The 15,018-nt window shown below is 56.9% G+C and overlaps 5 protein-coding genes across 5 annotated transcripts; 1 reads left to right on the forward strand and 4 right to left on the reverse strand.

The window, feature by feature from the left end:
* Positions 1 to 266: 266 nt before the first annotated feature.
* Positions 267 to 1,673, forward strand: ColSpa_02818 (uncharacterized protein; the record flags this gene model as incomplete). The annotated part of the gene is made up of 1 exon (XM_049269030.1): positions 267 to 1,673. The coding sequence occupies one exon, from the start codon at positions 267 to 269 to the stop codon at positions 1,671 to 1,673; it is 1,407 nt and encodes a 468-aa protein (XP_049124987.1).
* Positions 1,674 to 3,486: 1,813 nt separating this feature from the next.
* On the reverse strand, positions 3,487 to 6,316 carry ColSpa_02819 (uncharacterized protein; the record flags this gene model as incomplete). The annotated part of the gene is made up of 2 exons (XM_049269031.1): positions 3,487 to 6,077; positions 6,271 to 6,316. 2 exons carry the CDS (start codon positions 6,314 to 6,316, stop codon positions 3,487 to 3,489), a joined length of 2,637 nt encoding a protein of 878 aa, XP_049124988.1.
* A 2,044-nt stretch (positions 6,317 to 8,360) lies between these two features.
* ColSpa_02820 (aurofusarin biosynthesis cluster protein S) lies at positions 8,361 to 9,906 on the reverse strand (the record flags this gene model as incomplete). Its single annotated transcript, XM_049269032.1, has 2 exons — positions 8,361 to 8,990; positions 9,055 to 9,906. The coding sequence occupies 2 exons, from the start codon at positions 9,904 to 9,906 to the stop codon at positions 8,361 to 8,363; spliced, it is 1,482 nt and encodes a 493-aa protein (XP_049124989.1).
* A 522-nt stretch (positions 9,907 to 10,428) lies between these two features.
* Positions 10,429 to 12,189, reverse strand: ColSpa_02821 (uncharacterized protein; the record flags this gene model as incomplete). The annotated part of the gene is made up of 2 exons (XM_049269033.1): positions 10,429 to 11,871; positions 11,950 to 12,189. The coding sequence occupies 2 exons, from the start codon at positions 12,187 to 12,189 to the stop codon at positions 10,429 to 10,431; spliced, it is 1,683 nt and encodes a 560-aa protein (XP_049124990.1).
* Positions 12,190 to 13,365: 1,176 nt separating this feature from the next.
* Positions 13,366 to 14,869, reverse strand: ColSpa_02822 (protein PAL1; the record flags this gene model as incomplete). Its single annotated transcript, XM_049269034.1, has 2 exons — positions 13,366 to 14,703; positions 14,819 to 14,869. The coding sequence occupies 2 exons, from the start codon at positions 14,867 to 14,869 to the stop codon at positions 13,366 to 13,368; spliced, it is 1,389 nt and encodes a 462-aa protein (XP_049124991.1).
* Between the last annotated feature and the right edge of the window lie 149 nt (positions 14,870 to 15,018).

The following is a 15,018-nucleotide window of genomic DNA, read 5'->3' on the forward strand; positions in this document are numbered from 1 at the left end:
ATTTGTGTGCTCCTGTTGTTGTCCGCCGTTGTGTGGAAGGCATATGATTCGTGCCACTGGCAAACCATGACAGAGGAGGCATACATAAAATTTGTTTGTGGCAGGGAGACAATCGTCGCTTGGCTCCAGGCCGTCCCGTGCATATATCGTTGCGTCTCCCTCCAACCAGGAGTCCTTCGGCCAACGTCTTCATCGTGGCGTTACTATCTCCAGAGTTCCACATCTAGTATTGTTTGGAGTCGTCGTTGCAGACGCTGACTGCAGCGATGTCTGTTCCCCATGAGGATATGGTCGGTCACGCACAAGAGCTCGATATCACGAGGGCATCTCAACCATCATCTCGGCCGCCGAGCATGGAGCGTCAGACCAAGCTCGCTCACCTCAAGCTGGTCTCAAAGTATTACGGCTACGCCAACTTTTCATATCCTCGCGCCGACGGCACTCCAACCAGGAACCCGTACAGGAGGGCCGGCCATACGTATTCATCAGAGGATCTCGCCGACTACCATGGCAAGTTGTCACGTCCGCACACACCAACAAGAAGAGACCGCACCTCCATCGGCTCACAAAGCTCAAGCGGTTCTGCACCCAGCCTCATCGACGACCGGACCGACTCGGAGGTGTCACTGGACGACGACTACCAGTACCACGCCTCTGCCTCTCAGCTCTGGGATACTTTCTGGCCCAGTGAAGAGGGGCAGACTCAGAAGACACCTGAGAAGTCCAAGACTCGGTATCCGGCATTGATCCCGTCGCCACATATCCGAAGAGCCAAGAAGACAGGCTGCATCAACTATGACGACTATCCTTTGCCACCGAGGCCTGTCGAGTATAACATCCAGGTCAAGCACACTCCACCGCCAAAGCCTCCTACCAGAGACGACCCTGTGACTCAAGCCCAGCCACACGCAGACATGAGAGACTCCCAGGTCCCTCAAGCCTCCCAAGACCCTGAGGACCCTGAAGAGCCTCGCAGTCATCCGATAGCTCGCCGCACCGTCCGTGCCGTCCGCTCTTCCTACAGCATCTTCCCACGCGCCCAACTCCCGGCGCCGGTTCATCCCCCGCCTCCTCCACCACGCATGTCTGCTTTCCCAAAATCCCCGAGCCTGGCGAATCTCCGCAGAGGCCATCGCCCACCACCCATCCATCTTCACTCCATGCCCACTGCCACCGCAGCCCCTCTCTACTCTGCAACCGCGTCCCTCTTCTCCCCCCTCTCATCACCTCTCTACTCTCCCAACCCTTCGGACTATACCAGACCTCACACCTCGCATGGGAGTCGCTTCCCATCCACCACGGACCTTACCCACCCCCACTCCGCCCCGCTACCGCCTCATACACCCACCATGAGTATGAACACACTGTGCGGCCCGGACACGCCCAAATCCTTCTTCGACTTTGACTCGGACTCAGAATCGGACTCGGACGACCCGGAGCCCGAGCACGCCATCTCCCGCCTCGTCAAGACCCTGCACAAGCGCACTGCCAGCGAGACGCGGCGGAATGGGAAGGCGGCCGCCTTCGCGGATGCGCAGCTCCGCAAGGTCCGCGCCGAGACGGAGGCGGAGAGGATCCGGGAGAACCAAATGCTATTTGAGCGGCACAAGAGGTCCGGCGCCGTCTTTGGGCGCATGTTTGGGCGCGCGCACGGGAGGCCGTCGAACGCCTGAAGCAACATGACGCATGTATCCTCCATCTCAACCATCACTTGCGCATTATGACATATGGCCTATGAACGACAGGAAAGCGTGGGGCTAGCCGGAGTATCTTGTTTGTGGAGAAGCGCAGCGTTTCTGTTTTTTTTTCTTTCTTCCGCGTTTCTTTCTTTTGTCTTGTTGTTTCGCCTGTTTCCGCCGTTGCCCATTTGTTTGTTTTGGACGTTGTTTATCACGTGCTTGGTGGCTTTCTTACGCTTTACGTTTTATTATCATTATTACTACTGCTGCCATGCTATCAACGACGAAAAGGACATGGAGTCTGGGACGAGGAGGACTTAGTCGGCAAGAGGAGGAATGGAAATGCAGTCAGTCGCAGTGGCGAAGGAGAGGCGAAAAGGAGGAGCGTCGAGGGAGGGCGAAAAAGAAGGTTTGGAAAGGGAGAGACGACGGACGACTGGCGGGCGGGGCCGGTGTCAACGAGTCAGACGGATCAAACGACGACGACGGCAATACCTGGTGACGCAAAGTCCCTCGAGACAGGAAAAGAAGAAGAAGGAGGGAACGGCCCTGTGTTTTTCCGGGCTTGACGATGGCTTCGAGGCGAAAAAAGTCTCATGTTTTCTTGTTTTTTTCTCTTCTGTCAGTCTATTAGGACTACCACGATGGGACGACGACGCACCATGAATATCAAGATGGCAAAACATAGACACACACACACACACACACACAAACTCTTACAACAACAAAGACAAGGATTGAAAACAGATTGAAGAATAATCTTTTTTCTTCTCCATAGCTGAATGAGTAAATTCAAAAGAGACTTGTGTTTTTTGTTGAACATTGCCGGAGCCTCATAGCATGTGCTGCTTCCCCCCTCCCCGCGTCGCTCTTTGCCCGCGGAAACCCATGACGTCCCTTTGGCAGCAAGACTCTCGGGGTCTACCCGAGGCCAGGCCAGGCCAGGCCATCCTCCTTTCCGTTCCAGAATGCCAATCAAGTCCCACCGTCCACATGTTGACCTCCATGTGAAAAAGGGTTCTAGATCCGAGTTGCCAGAGGAACGGGGGCCGCTGACATGCAGAGGGAGAGGGAGGGATAAGGCACGCCACGACCATGTCGGATTTGCTAAGGTCGTTCTTGTGCCTCTTTGTGTTTCGGAAGAAAGGTTTAGGGCCATTTCGGTCTGCTTACGGGACCCGAATTCCAGGGGGCGGTCCTCGAAGCGAGATTCTCCTTTTCCTTTTCCCGCGCGAAAATGCTCTTTCTCTCTGGGTACCCAGCGACCGCCGCGAGGACGGACAACGGGAGAGTCTTGGAAATGTGGGCGGGACGGAACGGGAAACTCCAGATGCCAGCTAAACAACGCCCCCCCCTGATGGAGAGGCGGATCTATTCATCCCGCAGATCGGGAAGGGAATTAAATAAAAAAAAACCACTATGTACTAGCTGGAATAAGAAGATGGATACAAACTTCAATGCGTGATGCGTAAACAATTTCATGTCTTGCGTGTCCCCCGTAGCCTCGTTCTCGTTATCGTGTGAACAATTTCTTCGTACAGTCTTTGCGTGCTGTGAATGCCCCCGTCTAAACGCCATGCCAATGCTAGAGAAACCGAAAACGCCCCCCGGAAAGATGACAACAGAGAAACAGAGAAAGAGAACGCCATGTAAGAACTAAGCCAAGATATGAACAGTAAACTTTTCCAAATTGATGGTCGCGAGGCGTAAGACGTTTGCGTTGCGTCTGACCTCGCGCCATTCGATCGTTCGTTGCCCTCCCTCCGGGCGAGGCCAGGGAGGAAGGGCGTGGATTCCCATTTAAGCATTAAATCATGGAAGGGCGCGACGGTGCCCGCTCATGAAACGACTTGCGCTCCGTGAAGCGCTTCTGCCTCCGGACGCCGAGCCGTCTCTCGTCGCGGCCGGGCCAGTACCCAAACATCCACGTGCTCTGCGCCGCGGGGGTCGTCGACCCGGGCCCCGCACCGAGGTAGACGCGCAGCTTCTCCTTGGAGCGGGGAACGGCCTGGAAAGCCGGGTCCTGGGCGTTGTCCTCGTTCGTCAAGAACGAGAAGATCTCGGCGGGGCAGGTGACGGCGTGCGGGAGGCGATACTGGTTGCGTCTAAAGAGTAGGGAGACGAGGCCGAGGAGGTAGAGGACGAGGAGGGCGAGGATGACGCCGAAGACGGGCACGTTGGGGAACATGCGGACGCCCGAGGGAGCAGTGAGGGCCATGAAGAGGCCGCCACCGAGGGCGGGGAGGAAGGCCAGGACGAAAGTGAGGAGCGAGAGGGCGGCGACGCGCCAGTGGCCGTTGCGGATGGCGTGGAGAGTGGATTGGAGGGGTAGGCAGGCGGCGTAGTCGGCGAGGACGGAGCGGCAGGCCGGGGCGCCGTCCTTGGCGCCGAGGTCGGCCCAGGGCTGGAGGATCCGGATGTACAGCTCGAGGGACTGGAAGGCGAGGTATAGGAGCAGACCGATAAAGCTCGGGACAAAGCTGTAGAGGAAGTTGGCGGCGGAGAAGGCATCAGTGGTAGGGGCCGCGGGAACGCCCGGCCGGAAGCCCACAATAAGACTGGTCCGGTTGAGGAAAGATACCACAAAGAGGGCGATGAGGAGGACGGTGGCGGCGACGACGAAGAAGAGAACCTGGCCGGTGCGCAGGCACCAGGGAAGGTAGAGGTTCCGGATATAGTCGTCCTGGCCTTCGTTGATAAGGTGGGAGGTGACGGACAGTCGGTCCGACTCGTTCTTGAGGTCATAGTGCTCGGAGGGCTTGTTGCCCTGAGAGTGCTCGGTGCCGAGGCCGTACCAGGGCATCTCCTGGTTGTTATCCGTCATCCAATACCCAAGTCTGTCGACGAGGCGGTTTCGCAAGATCCTGCGCAGCATGTTGCGGTTCTCGGCAACCTCTGACCCGCGGTAGGACTCGCGCGTGTTGCTCCTGCTGATCATGACGGAGAAGTCGGCGATGGATCTGGGGTCCCAAATGAGCCCTGTCACGCGGTTATGCCAGAAGAGCATCAGGAGGACCACGGCACCGATGACGAGGACATAAAGGCCCACCAGCGTCCAGACGACGCCCTGGACGGCGGTCCAGTACCAGACTTGTTTGTTGAGGATGACGGTGAAGGAGGCGCTCGCAAGGGGGATCGTGAAAGCGCCAAGCCACAAGATCACCAGAGCGATCTTGACTTGGACGGGTCCGGCGAGCTGGGGGAGAAGGAACGTCTTGGGGTAGAGGTCCTGGAAGAGGGCATTTCGTCTCCGCAGGGGCTCGTCTTCGGTCAATGCCACAAAAGGCAGGATTCGCAGTGTGGTCGTCGCAACACACTGCGTGTACACGAAGATGGCGGCGGCGATGATTTGCGGCAGAAGGCGGAACAAGAAGTACTTGCCGCTGTAGATGGTCTCGCCATATGTGAGCAAGCCGGGCTGGATCGGCGAGTAGATGGCAGCGACGATGAGACAAGCAACCATTGCCACGCACAGCACCATGAGCATGATCATGGAGGGAAGCCTGAGGATCGCGGGCACGTAGGTGAGACGGGGAAACTTCACGCGGTCCTCGTCAATCGTGTCGATCTTCGTCATGCCCGGAAACACGCTCTCCTTTTCGCTGATGGGAAGCCACTTTGGTGTGGACTCGGCGAGGGGGACCTGTTCCTGATTGTGATGATACCTGGAGTCGGCTGAGTGCGGCGGCGACATGGAGATGATTCGGGTGCCCAGAGACATGGATGGACGCTCGCCGCCGTGCGACTGGGGACGGGACTGGCGAAGGAACGAGTCCCGAGCGTGACTGGGGACGGGGACCATCGGAGTGAAACCGCCTTCAGGCTCGCCGCTAATCTGCGGGCTCTCAAGGTTGTCCGGGAGGTAGCCGGCCACGCGGTAGTAGCCATTGTTCTCGGCGGGAGAAGGCACGCTGGATGGAGGCGAGAAGTTGTGGCCATGTTCCCGCGTCAGTGCCTCCAAGGCGTAGCGCAGGTAGGGGGTGTCGTCTACGCCCGGTGTGACTGAGCCGTTGGCGGCGATGGTGAGCTCGTCGCGGAAACCTTTGCCACGGACACGGTTCGTGACCTCGTCCATGGCGAGCTGGGCCTCGTTGAAGCGGACTGCCGGCTGTGAGACATAGGGGTCCTGGGTGTTGAACATGCTGCCAATGACGACTGGAGCAGGGAAGTTCTGCTCCGGGTGGTAGGTGCTTGGTTGAGGTTGCTGTGAAGGTGGTGAGGGTGCGTGGGGGACGAAGTCGGGCGGCGGGGAGATGGTTTCCTGGGGGCTGGAGTCTTCTTCCTCTACGCCATACGCATAATGTTGCCTCGTAGCGTGGTGAGGACGAAGAGTGTTTGGAGTGGACGACTGTTGTGATGGTGTCCTGGCAGACCAAAACTGAGGAGGGTATTGGCCGCCTGTGGTGAGGCCGTTAGCACTTCGAGTCAGAAACGGGGGCATCCAAATATGGAGGACCTGGAAGAAGGTGGTGGTGATGATAATGAGGAGGATGAGGAGGAGGATGAAACATGCAAGAGTAGAAGTTGGTGTGGGTGAATGAAGAGGGAGTGAGAAAGGGGAATCAGGTCGCGAAGTAGGATGCAGACATACGTTGTTCTTGCACGAAGGCGTCGGGGTGGGCGTTATGAGAATACATGACTCCTTAGCCCTTCGTCTTTCATGGGTTGTTGGTTGTTCGTTGCGAGAATCTGTTAGATGCGGCGTGTGAGCGCTCCACTCCGAACGAAGCGACGGGCCAATTGCGAGCGGCAGAGAGACGGGCGGAGATATCTGCAATGGAACAGGTGCATAACGCAAAGGAGGAGGGAGGGAGGGCTATCCATCGTGGATGGGTGGGTGGGTGGTGGTGAGGTTTTGCTGTTTGCCGCCTGCTGCGAATTGCAAGTGGTTGGGAAGCGGGATCGTGATGCATCATCAGGAGTTTGTGACTGGTGAAGGAGCCGGCGTTGGTGTGTGAGGTTTGGAGGTTGGAGGTTGGGAAGCCGACGGCGTTGCCCTCCCAGCCACCGAGAAACCCCACCGAGATCCTGGAACCCCCCGGGGACCCTGACCGGGCGCTAGGCCCCGTAGCGCCCCGGACGCAGGAACCAGAGCCAGAAGGGGAAGAAAACGGAACGAAAGACAGGGGACACTTACGCGGAATGCCTTTTTTGATTGTGCAATTATCACCGAAAGGCAAGGAAGATACTAACCGCCGTTTGGCATACAGAAGAGAGGACCAAAAGATGGAAGTGAGGATTTCCGTGTGGTAGCAGTTCATCTCGTCTTTGTATCCTCGTACAGCATCGATTTCAAGGTCGGGCAAAGGTACGTATCCTGCAGTACAGCTGTCCTGCAGCTGTCTACCAACCTAAAAATGCCCGACACCACGTCCATCACCACAGCGAGGCCCTTCCACTTGCTTCTTGGGTATGGCCTTTGTGCCTGACAGGCTGGCAGTGAGATAGTGACGCTTTGGGACTTGAAGGACACCAAAGGACACCACAAGCATTGGAGGGACGCATAGGTAGCCCCACCAACGGCACCGCGTCCCCATATCCGCTGCTACCTCGTCGCAGGGGGGGATGTTTTCTCAGTGGCTGGGTTGCAGGGGTATTCGCCCCACACTTGGCCGCCAGAAGCCTGGACTGCTTGCTTTCCCCTCGTCTCGTTCTTTTTTCTCAATTCGCACACATATGCACTTGTCTCTGCAGCTTTCCTTGATCAATCTCTTGCCCTGAATGTGATACCTGCTTGTTGCCTCGGACCAAACGTCTGGCTGCAGCAGCAGCAGCAGCAGCATCATCGAGTCGCTATTTTCTCCTGCAGCTTTCCTTCTTCACTCGTTCTTCAATCCCTGTTGTCCAAGATCGGGGGAGGAAGCCGGTGGCGTTGGCACATATTTGGCTGCAGGAGGCGGGAGAACCGCCCAACGCCGGCTGAGGCTGAAGCTCACCGCCGGAGGGCCGTCAAACATGAGACGACGCGTCTAGCGGTCTGCTAGTCGATGCTTGAGTAGACAGCCGTCGTCACCGAGATTCGTTTTTGTGATGGTTGATGGACTTTTCGATGTTGTCTCACCCCCCTGCTTACCGTCAAGTCAGCAAGTCGAGGATTGACTATCGCAGGCCCGGCGATTGCGATGATATCGATCCCTTTCCCACCTCTCCCCTCCTAGTGTAGTATATGCACACAACCAAAACCATTGCATGTCGCTTTCATTTCATCCGCTCTGAATGTTCCAGTTCCCGTCAAGCGGCCTCGGCCGATGGCCATCTCCATTTAAGTGGACCGACCCATAGGGTGGAATCGTGAACAAGGGAGCCAATTGAGTAGGGCTACGCGAATCTATATCCCAAATTTGTCGGTCCATAGCTCAGCTTGTAAGAGGGTCGTACTAAGAAACATTCCCTCCATCAGTGGAGCTAAGATGCGAAGGCCAGCAATTCGATCCTCTCTGGGATTAGGCCTCTTGCATGGCTTCTCGCTGAGTTCTCTAGTGAAATACAGAGTTCACCCGGGTGTTTGGTGAGAGCTCAGCCAAGCTGCGCAACATGGCCTTGACCATCTCGGTCTCTTGTTTCAAATGGGGAGATTCAGTTCTCGGCCGTTCAGTTAAATCAATTCTGTAAAAAAAAAACAGTCATATCGTCATAATCTCAAAGGACCGACTTCCTCCACAACGCGCGCTCCTCCACATCCTACAACTCCTCACTCTTCATCCCGTCTCCCCCTTCCATATATCGACCTAATCGTCTCTTGAGATCCGACATACTGATTTGACCTCTATCTCCATTCAATATCATGTCTTCTGTCTCCGACGCCGGCGGAAGAAGCACTTCATCCACGATATGCACGACCCCGTCCCGTGCCGGCACATCCCTCACCGCGACCGCCGCCCCGTTAACCTTCACTAGTCGTGACCCGTTCAACCTGTCAACGTCTACCGAAACGGTGCTTCCAAGCATCGTCTCGACTTCGTGCCTGTCCTCCCCCTCCTCCTCCTTGGCAACGCCACCACCCACATCCGTATACACTATCTCCTGAGCGACGTGGTGCCTCACCAGAGCCTTCAAAAACTCCACCCCGACATCAGAAAACAAGAACCGACGCAGATCCTCGCCCAGTCTCTCCCAGGCCTCATTCGAAGGCGCGAAGAGTGTCACACCCCGCTGGGCAAGCGCGTGTGGCTCCTCGCTCCATCCAGTCACCTCCAACGCCCGCGAAAAGGTCTCCAGCTGCTCCGGCAGGGAATTCACAAGAGCAGCACGTCGCGGCGGCGGGACCAGGACGCTGTCGATGTAGTGAACTACCCCGTTTCTTGCTTCTTTCTGTGCGCAAGAGTCAGCACAAGCCTCATCCATGCGTCTGTCTCGGAGACGATTAGACACTCACAGATTCAGCATCGACAACCCGTCCGTAAAAGTTCACCTCAACTCCCAATCTTCCCGCCGCAACCCTCAGCCGTTGCCGTCGGCCGCCGAGCTCGCTCTCTTCGAGCACCGTCGGAAGAGTCCTCGCCTCACGGAGTTTGTCGGCGGGGTGCCGTCCCTCGAGGACGTGGTACTCAAGAATTTCCCCCAACAGCGCCCCCTCGCTCTTCTCGAACCCCTCGAGGTTTCGAAAGGCCTCATCAGTGGGCACGAACACTGTGAAATCCCTCTCCTCGTCCTCAAACATGTCCCGGAGCTCGTCATATGACTCCAGGAGCCGTGCAAAATACGTCGCCTGGTTGCTCTGCTGGATGATCTCAATGACACTCATGTTCGTCGACTGGGCAACGCCTTCCTTTTGGCTCGGCCTCGGCACATCCTGAGTGTGCCGCAGAGTTCCAGTCGTAGTCTCGACTTCCAGTATCTCGGAGCCGCCGTAGTATCCTCCGACCCTCCTCCCCGACCGCGTAGCGGCGTCGGCGGCATGCAACACAGCCTCGCCGATATAGTCAACCGCACCATCAAGCGTCGTCAGGATCTCGTCCAGCGTCGGCAACCCTTTCCACTCCAAGGATCCTGCGCTGTTCCCCTCGCTTGGCATCGGCGCCTGCGGCCTCCTCGCATTATCGGGAAGCGCGGCCGCAGCAACAGCCGCAGCCGCGAACGGTAGAAGATGGCGTGGCTTCATATCCTCCGTATCCTCGGTATCGGGTTTCCAAGACGTAGAAGACCGGACGTGGCTCAGAATCTTTTCAGAGAGAATACGGCGGAGAGTTGTGGATGTGTTAAAGTAGATATGCACTGGACGTCCCATGGGAGCCTCGGGTTTGTCTACCATATATTGGAACAGAATGGGCTTCTTTAGGGCTCTAAAGGCTTGAGACATCCAACCCTGATGAGGACGGAACGTTGCCGGTACATTTTACTGTTTCCGTCCGCTCGAAGAGAATGCGGATACAAACGGGCTTCTAGTATGGAGTCATAGAGGTTCCTCCCGGGGCTTGTAAGACGCCGCCGGATGGGGATGGGCCATCAGGGTCCGCAACACCGGGGAGCGACTTACATCGCAGCACGCGGCTCTTGCGTTGCAGATTTGGGGCTTGTTCCACATCGTCCTTGATATTCATAACAATCCGGAGTTCTGACTGGCTGAGATGCTCCTCAAAGCAACGTCCCCATGGTCCTCGGGACAACAAGGTGGCTGTCAGCTGCTTCGACCGCACCATCACCAAACACCAAGTCTCGACGCCGCCAAGAAACGTGGGGTATACTCTTGCCTCTCGTTCCAGAGACGTCAGAGTTTCAGTCACATTGAGTATTGTGCAAGTCTCCCGAATCAAACCCTCGGACCTCCGAACCCGCCGACAATTCTCACCTCTCCAGTCTTCCTCTCGGCAACCTCAAACGCGTCAACCACCCTCCCGCCTCTGACATCGACAGCAGCCCACCTCTGCTCTCTTGCCTTCCTCGTCTTCATCGTGTCAGAAGAGGCCCCCTCCCAGACGCCAATCTCGTCCAGCAGAACCTCTATAATCCAGACATACCTTACAGCCCCCGTGAGTCCATCATCTTCCCCGCCACCGGCGCCATGCCCAGGCCCAGGGAAATACAACTTTTCCGCGTCCTCTTTGTCCCTCGGCACCCTCGTGCATAAAAGATGTAAATCCAAAAGCTGCGAAAACACCAGCCCAAACGTCGGCTTGTTTCGTCTCGACGCCACCTGGTTGCTGCCGTACCCCACGAAATCTAGCGGGGGTGGGTTGAAGATCGACCGGAGAGTTGGATCGAGCGGCTTGTTGCCGCTACCGCTCGTGCTTCCACCATGGTTCGGAGGAGGCAGCATCGGCTGCGGCGGGCCGTCTTGATGGTTTGCGGGCCTGGCCGCCGAGGTATCCTTTGAGGAGCTCGTGCTATTGAGCAACATGATCAAAGGACTGCTCGGCAGATTCCTCGCTAAGTACCGCAGGTGCGAGGAGAGAACTTGCAGCGAGTTGTGCGCAGATTGCCGGTCGCGGCGTGTGAAGAGGGCCGTCATGAGGCTGTGAAAGTGCGTGATGAGGATGATATCCGGTGGTCCTGGTTCGCTTGGTTCCCCTTTTGGTGTTTGGTCCTTGATCCGCTCCTGCAGTTCCTGCAGAATCTCCTCTCGCGTCTCGTTTTGGGTTTCCTCTTGTATTTCTTCCTGAAGCTGTTCTTTCGAATTCGACTTTTCTGGGGAGTCTGCCGCCATATACGGTGTCGGGGACCGAATTGACGAAGGTGGCGGCGACAACTCACTCGATGATGACAAGGCATCCTCCTCATCGCTGTCTGCGATTTCCGTCCTTGTAGGCTTGAGAGGTTTAAGTTCCGGCAATACTAACCTCTCAGGTCGTTCCTCCGGCGTCAACTGCTTTGGTAAACTCGGTGAGGGCTCTGGGATTCGCACAGCCTCTCCCGTCTCCTCCTCACTCTTCCCCTGCTTCTGCTGCTCAGGGGTTGGTGGTGTTTTCGAAGCTGCACTCTCAGGCGGAATATCCAAATCCCCCAGAACCTCCCACAGCCCCTCCAGATCAAATACCCTCGACACGGAGACCCTCTCCAGACAGCCCCTCAACTTGCTCTGCATCTCCGCCTCGGCGGTTTTGCGCGCCTTGAGCTCAGCCCTGATTGCATCCCTCAACGTCGGGAGAATGGTAGCAGGCGGCTGCGTCGTGATGACCATCGCTCTCGCCTTTCCTCTGGCGGCATCGCCACCATCCTGTCTGCTTAGCGTGTTGACCAGCGCCTGCAATGAAATCTGAGGATGAGTCAGTCACCAATCATCACATGTCCTGCTTCGTCTTCCCCCCCAACGAAACCACAGCCAGCAACTTACAAGAAGCCCCATCTGCTCACTCTCAGCACTAAGTCCAACAACACTGCCCCTCTCAAATCCGCCCACAAGAACCTCCTCATCCACCTCCCGACACCCAACCCTCAGAGATCCTCTCGCCTTCGCCGCATCACGCCGCTTCGTCTCCCGACTGCATAGGACTGCCGCGGAAACCGGATCTAGAGTGAAATGCGAGCTCGCCTGCGACCCCAAGAAGAGCTCGCCAACGGCCGCGGTAGCCATGGTCTCGTCGTCCGCCCTTATCTGGGTTCTATTGGCTCAGCACAGACTCTGCCGTCCGTAAATAAGGTCGACGATATTGTCGTGGCATGTCATCTCTCTCAAGTTTCAATAATGTGCTCGAATGGATGGTGCGGCCGTCTACATGATTTGAGGAAAGCTGACAGAGGCAGGAGGGTATCGCGAAGTCACATGACAAAGTATTTTTTAAAGTTAGTTCCTTCCGGGTTCAGGGGCAGCTGGGGGTTAATCCTCCGCCCGAATCGAGATCCAGTCTCGGCGCCTCGGGCCAACAGGCACAGGCACTACAGTCCACCGGGAGGACTAGTCATTCACCTCAATGACATCATTTCTGCTATCTTGCATGAATGTCACCCGAGCTTACTCCTTGCTCAGTGCATCCCGTCCGGACTTCGCCAGAGAATACCTTGCATTCTATCAAATCATGCACTTCGGCCTTTGCCGTGTCAATAAGTTATTCCTTGTTCCAAAAATATCCTGCACGTGCATTTCATCAGGAGAAGTAAAGAACTAGGGAAAAGAAGGGAAAGAATTGCGGCTGGTTCTGAGGCTCAATAGTCTCGATTTTTTTACTAAAGCTAATTCGTAACAATCTGCCGACGGACTGTTGGTTGCCTGCTCTATACCTTCCCCATGTGTAATGTGCCTCTGTGGGCTGCTGGAATATTTGTAGTCAAAAGAGACAGAATAGGAGGCTCGTTTCCTCCCAAAAAAGAAATAAGATTATTCACGAGAAAGGTATCACTTGTCGGGCAGTGGAAACCAGACGCGTATGTGCGACTGCTCCGCCCTGACAGTCGTAGTAGTTCTCGTCATGGTGGCTTCTCCAAGAGCCACTCCAACCCAGTCCGAGATTCCTATCTTTGTTTACTCCTCCCCAGGTTGATCCAGAAGTCGATATTGGCCAGGCGCACTGCGTTTGTCGTATCAGGTTAACCCGATATGTGCAGCGTAGCTTGGCCGGTATATATGGGTTCACATCGTCGGGTGGCTTTGGGGTGCCTCATTATCCCCTGCCGCAGCGGACTGCCTTGTCGCAAGGTGATTCAAAGGAATTAAGGACTGCCTCCTGGCGTTGCGTCGCTGGCATCCGCCACCAGGTGTCCTTCGGTTCGACTCAATGAGCTCATATCCAGATTCCTAAGTCCTGCGTGTCCACTAGGCGGCAGTTCCAGGCGCCGGGGGTGGCGCAATCGCGTCAGAAACCTGGCGCCTTCGACCACCCTTCAGACTCTTGACTCTGGCGAGGAAGCCTCCAGAAGGCTTGCTAGGTCCGTCTTCGGTTGGTGAAGTGACATCGGCCGTAGCGCGGCGCTCAAGGCCGTTGGCAGAGCCCCGTCGGGGAACCGGCGGTGGGCTGCCAGGCGACTTGATGCCATTTTCAGTGCGTCTCACCGAAATCGTCTCTGGCTCCTTTCCGTACTCTGAAAAGAAGGGGTTTCGCTCGCCGGTGTACGAAATGCTCGTGGCAGGGCCGTTGGCGTCAGGCGATCTACGTGAGGTGTAGGCACCCTCAGGGTTGGTAATGCGGCCGGAAGGACCGTACTCACGCGGCTCTCGCTTGATGCCACGGATGCGCTGGGCAATTGACTTGCTCCTGCCAAGACCCTCAGCAGCAGTCTGTTGGGCCTGCTCAGCCTGGGTGCGTTGGATTGCAGCACGGGCTGCAGGGGTGCCCTCGAGGAATGTTGAGGCGCCAAGGCCCATGGACTCTTCGCCGTAGACGATAGAACCGCGGGATCTAGGGTCAAACACAGCCGGGTCGTTCTTCCGCTCAGCGTTTCGTGCAGCAGCGGTGGCGAAGTCCGCAGACGCGTCACCGTCGTTGTTACCCAAGAAGGTAGCGTGATCGGGACGCTTGTTAAGGGGACCGGCACCGCCCAGCGACATGTTTAACGAGTCCTTAGCGAAGGCATGCATCGGTGCGCGCCTGCTACCCTTGCGATTGCGATGCGGGTTCGCCGCATCAAAGGGGCCATCGTGGTGGAATACTGGGTTCATTAGCACCGAGGAGCGAATGACGGAATGGGGGATAGAGAACCTACATCCTGTGCCGTAGATGCTGGTGGCATCCAGCTGATCAATGATGTCGAGCCTGCGACTGGGCTTCTTGGGGTCCTTATCCTTTCCTTCCCGGGCGCGACGCTCTCTCTCACGACGTCTGGCTTCCTTTGCCTTCTTCTCTTCCTCAGTCAGAGGCTTCTCAATGTCAATCAGAACCGACGAGTCCGAGTTCCTACGCGGTCGGCGTTCCTGAGGTCGGCGTTGGGGCGATCCCGGCGCTCCTGCTGGTCGGGGAGGTCCACCGTTACTGCCTTGGAGACGTCGCTGTCTCATCGCCTCCTCCTGGGATCTCGACGGGCGGTGCCCGGGGGGCGGAGGGCCACGGCGGCCAGGAGGCACGTTTTCGCGTCCAGACTGGCCAGGAGGGCGATTCGTCGGGGCCCGTCCTTCATCGGGGCGCGATTGCTTCTGGTCGCTGATGATCAAGGAGTCCTGTGCGATGGAAAGGTCAGTAAACCTTATCTCTCAACAGTACGCGTGTGTGGCAATCGACGGGCGACCGAATGGTACATTCAGGCCGCCTCAATTGAAAATCTAGGGCACGTACAAATAGCTCCTCGGCAGTGGGCGATGCCTTGCGGTCGAGCGTTGGTGCCATGTTGCCTACTCCGATCAGGTTTGGTTGACTAGACGAGTATGATGGATCAAGGAACGGGTTGCGCGAGACAGGTCGAGGAGGAGGGTCGTCAAAAGGTGAAGCGGGTGAGGTGTTGCTATAGGTAGCGCCGGACAGGAGTGGGGAGGCAG

The sequence above is a fragment of the Colletotrichum spaethianum genome (genome assembly GCF_022836535.1).
Source record: "Colletotrichum spaethianum MAFF 239500 DNA, contig05, whole genome shotgun sequence".
NCBI classification, from domain to species: Eukaryota; Fungi; Ascomycota; class Sordariomycetes; order Glomerellales; family Glomerellaceae; genus Colletotrichum; species Colletotrichum spaethianum.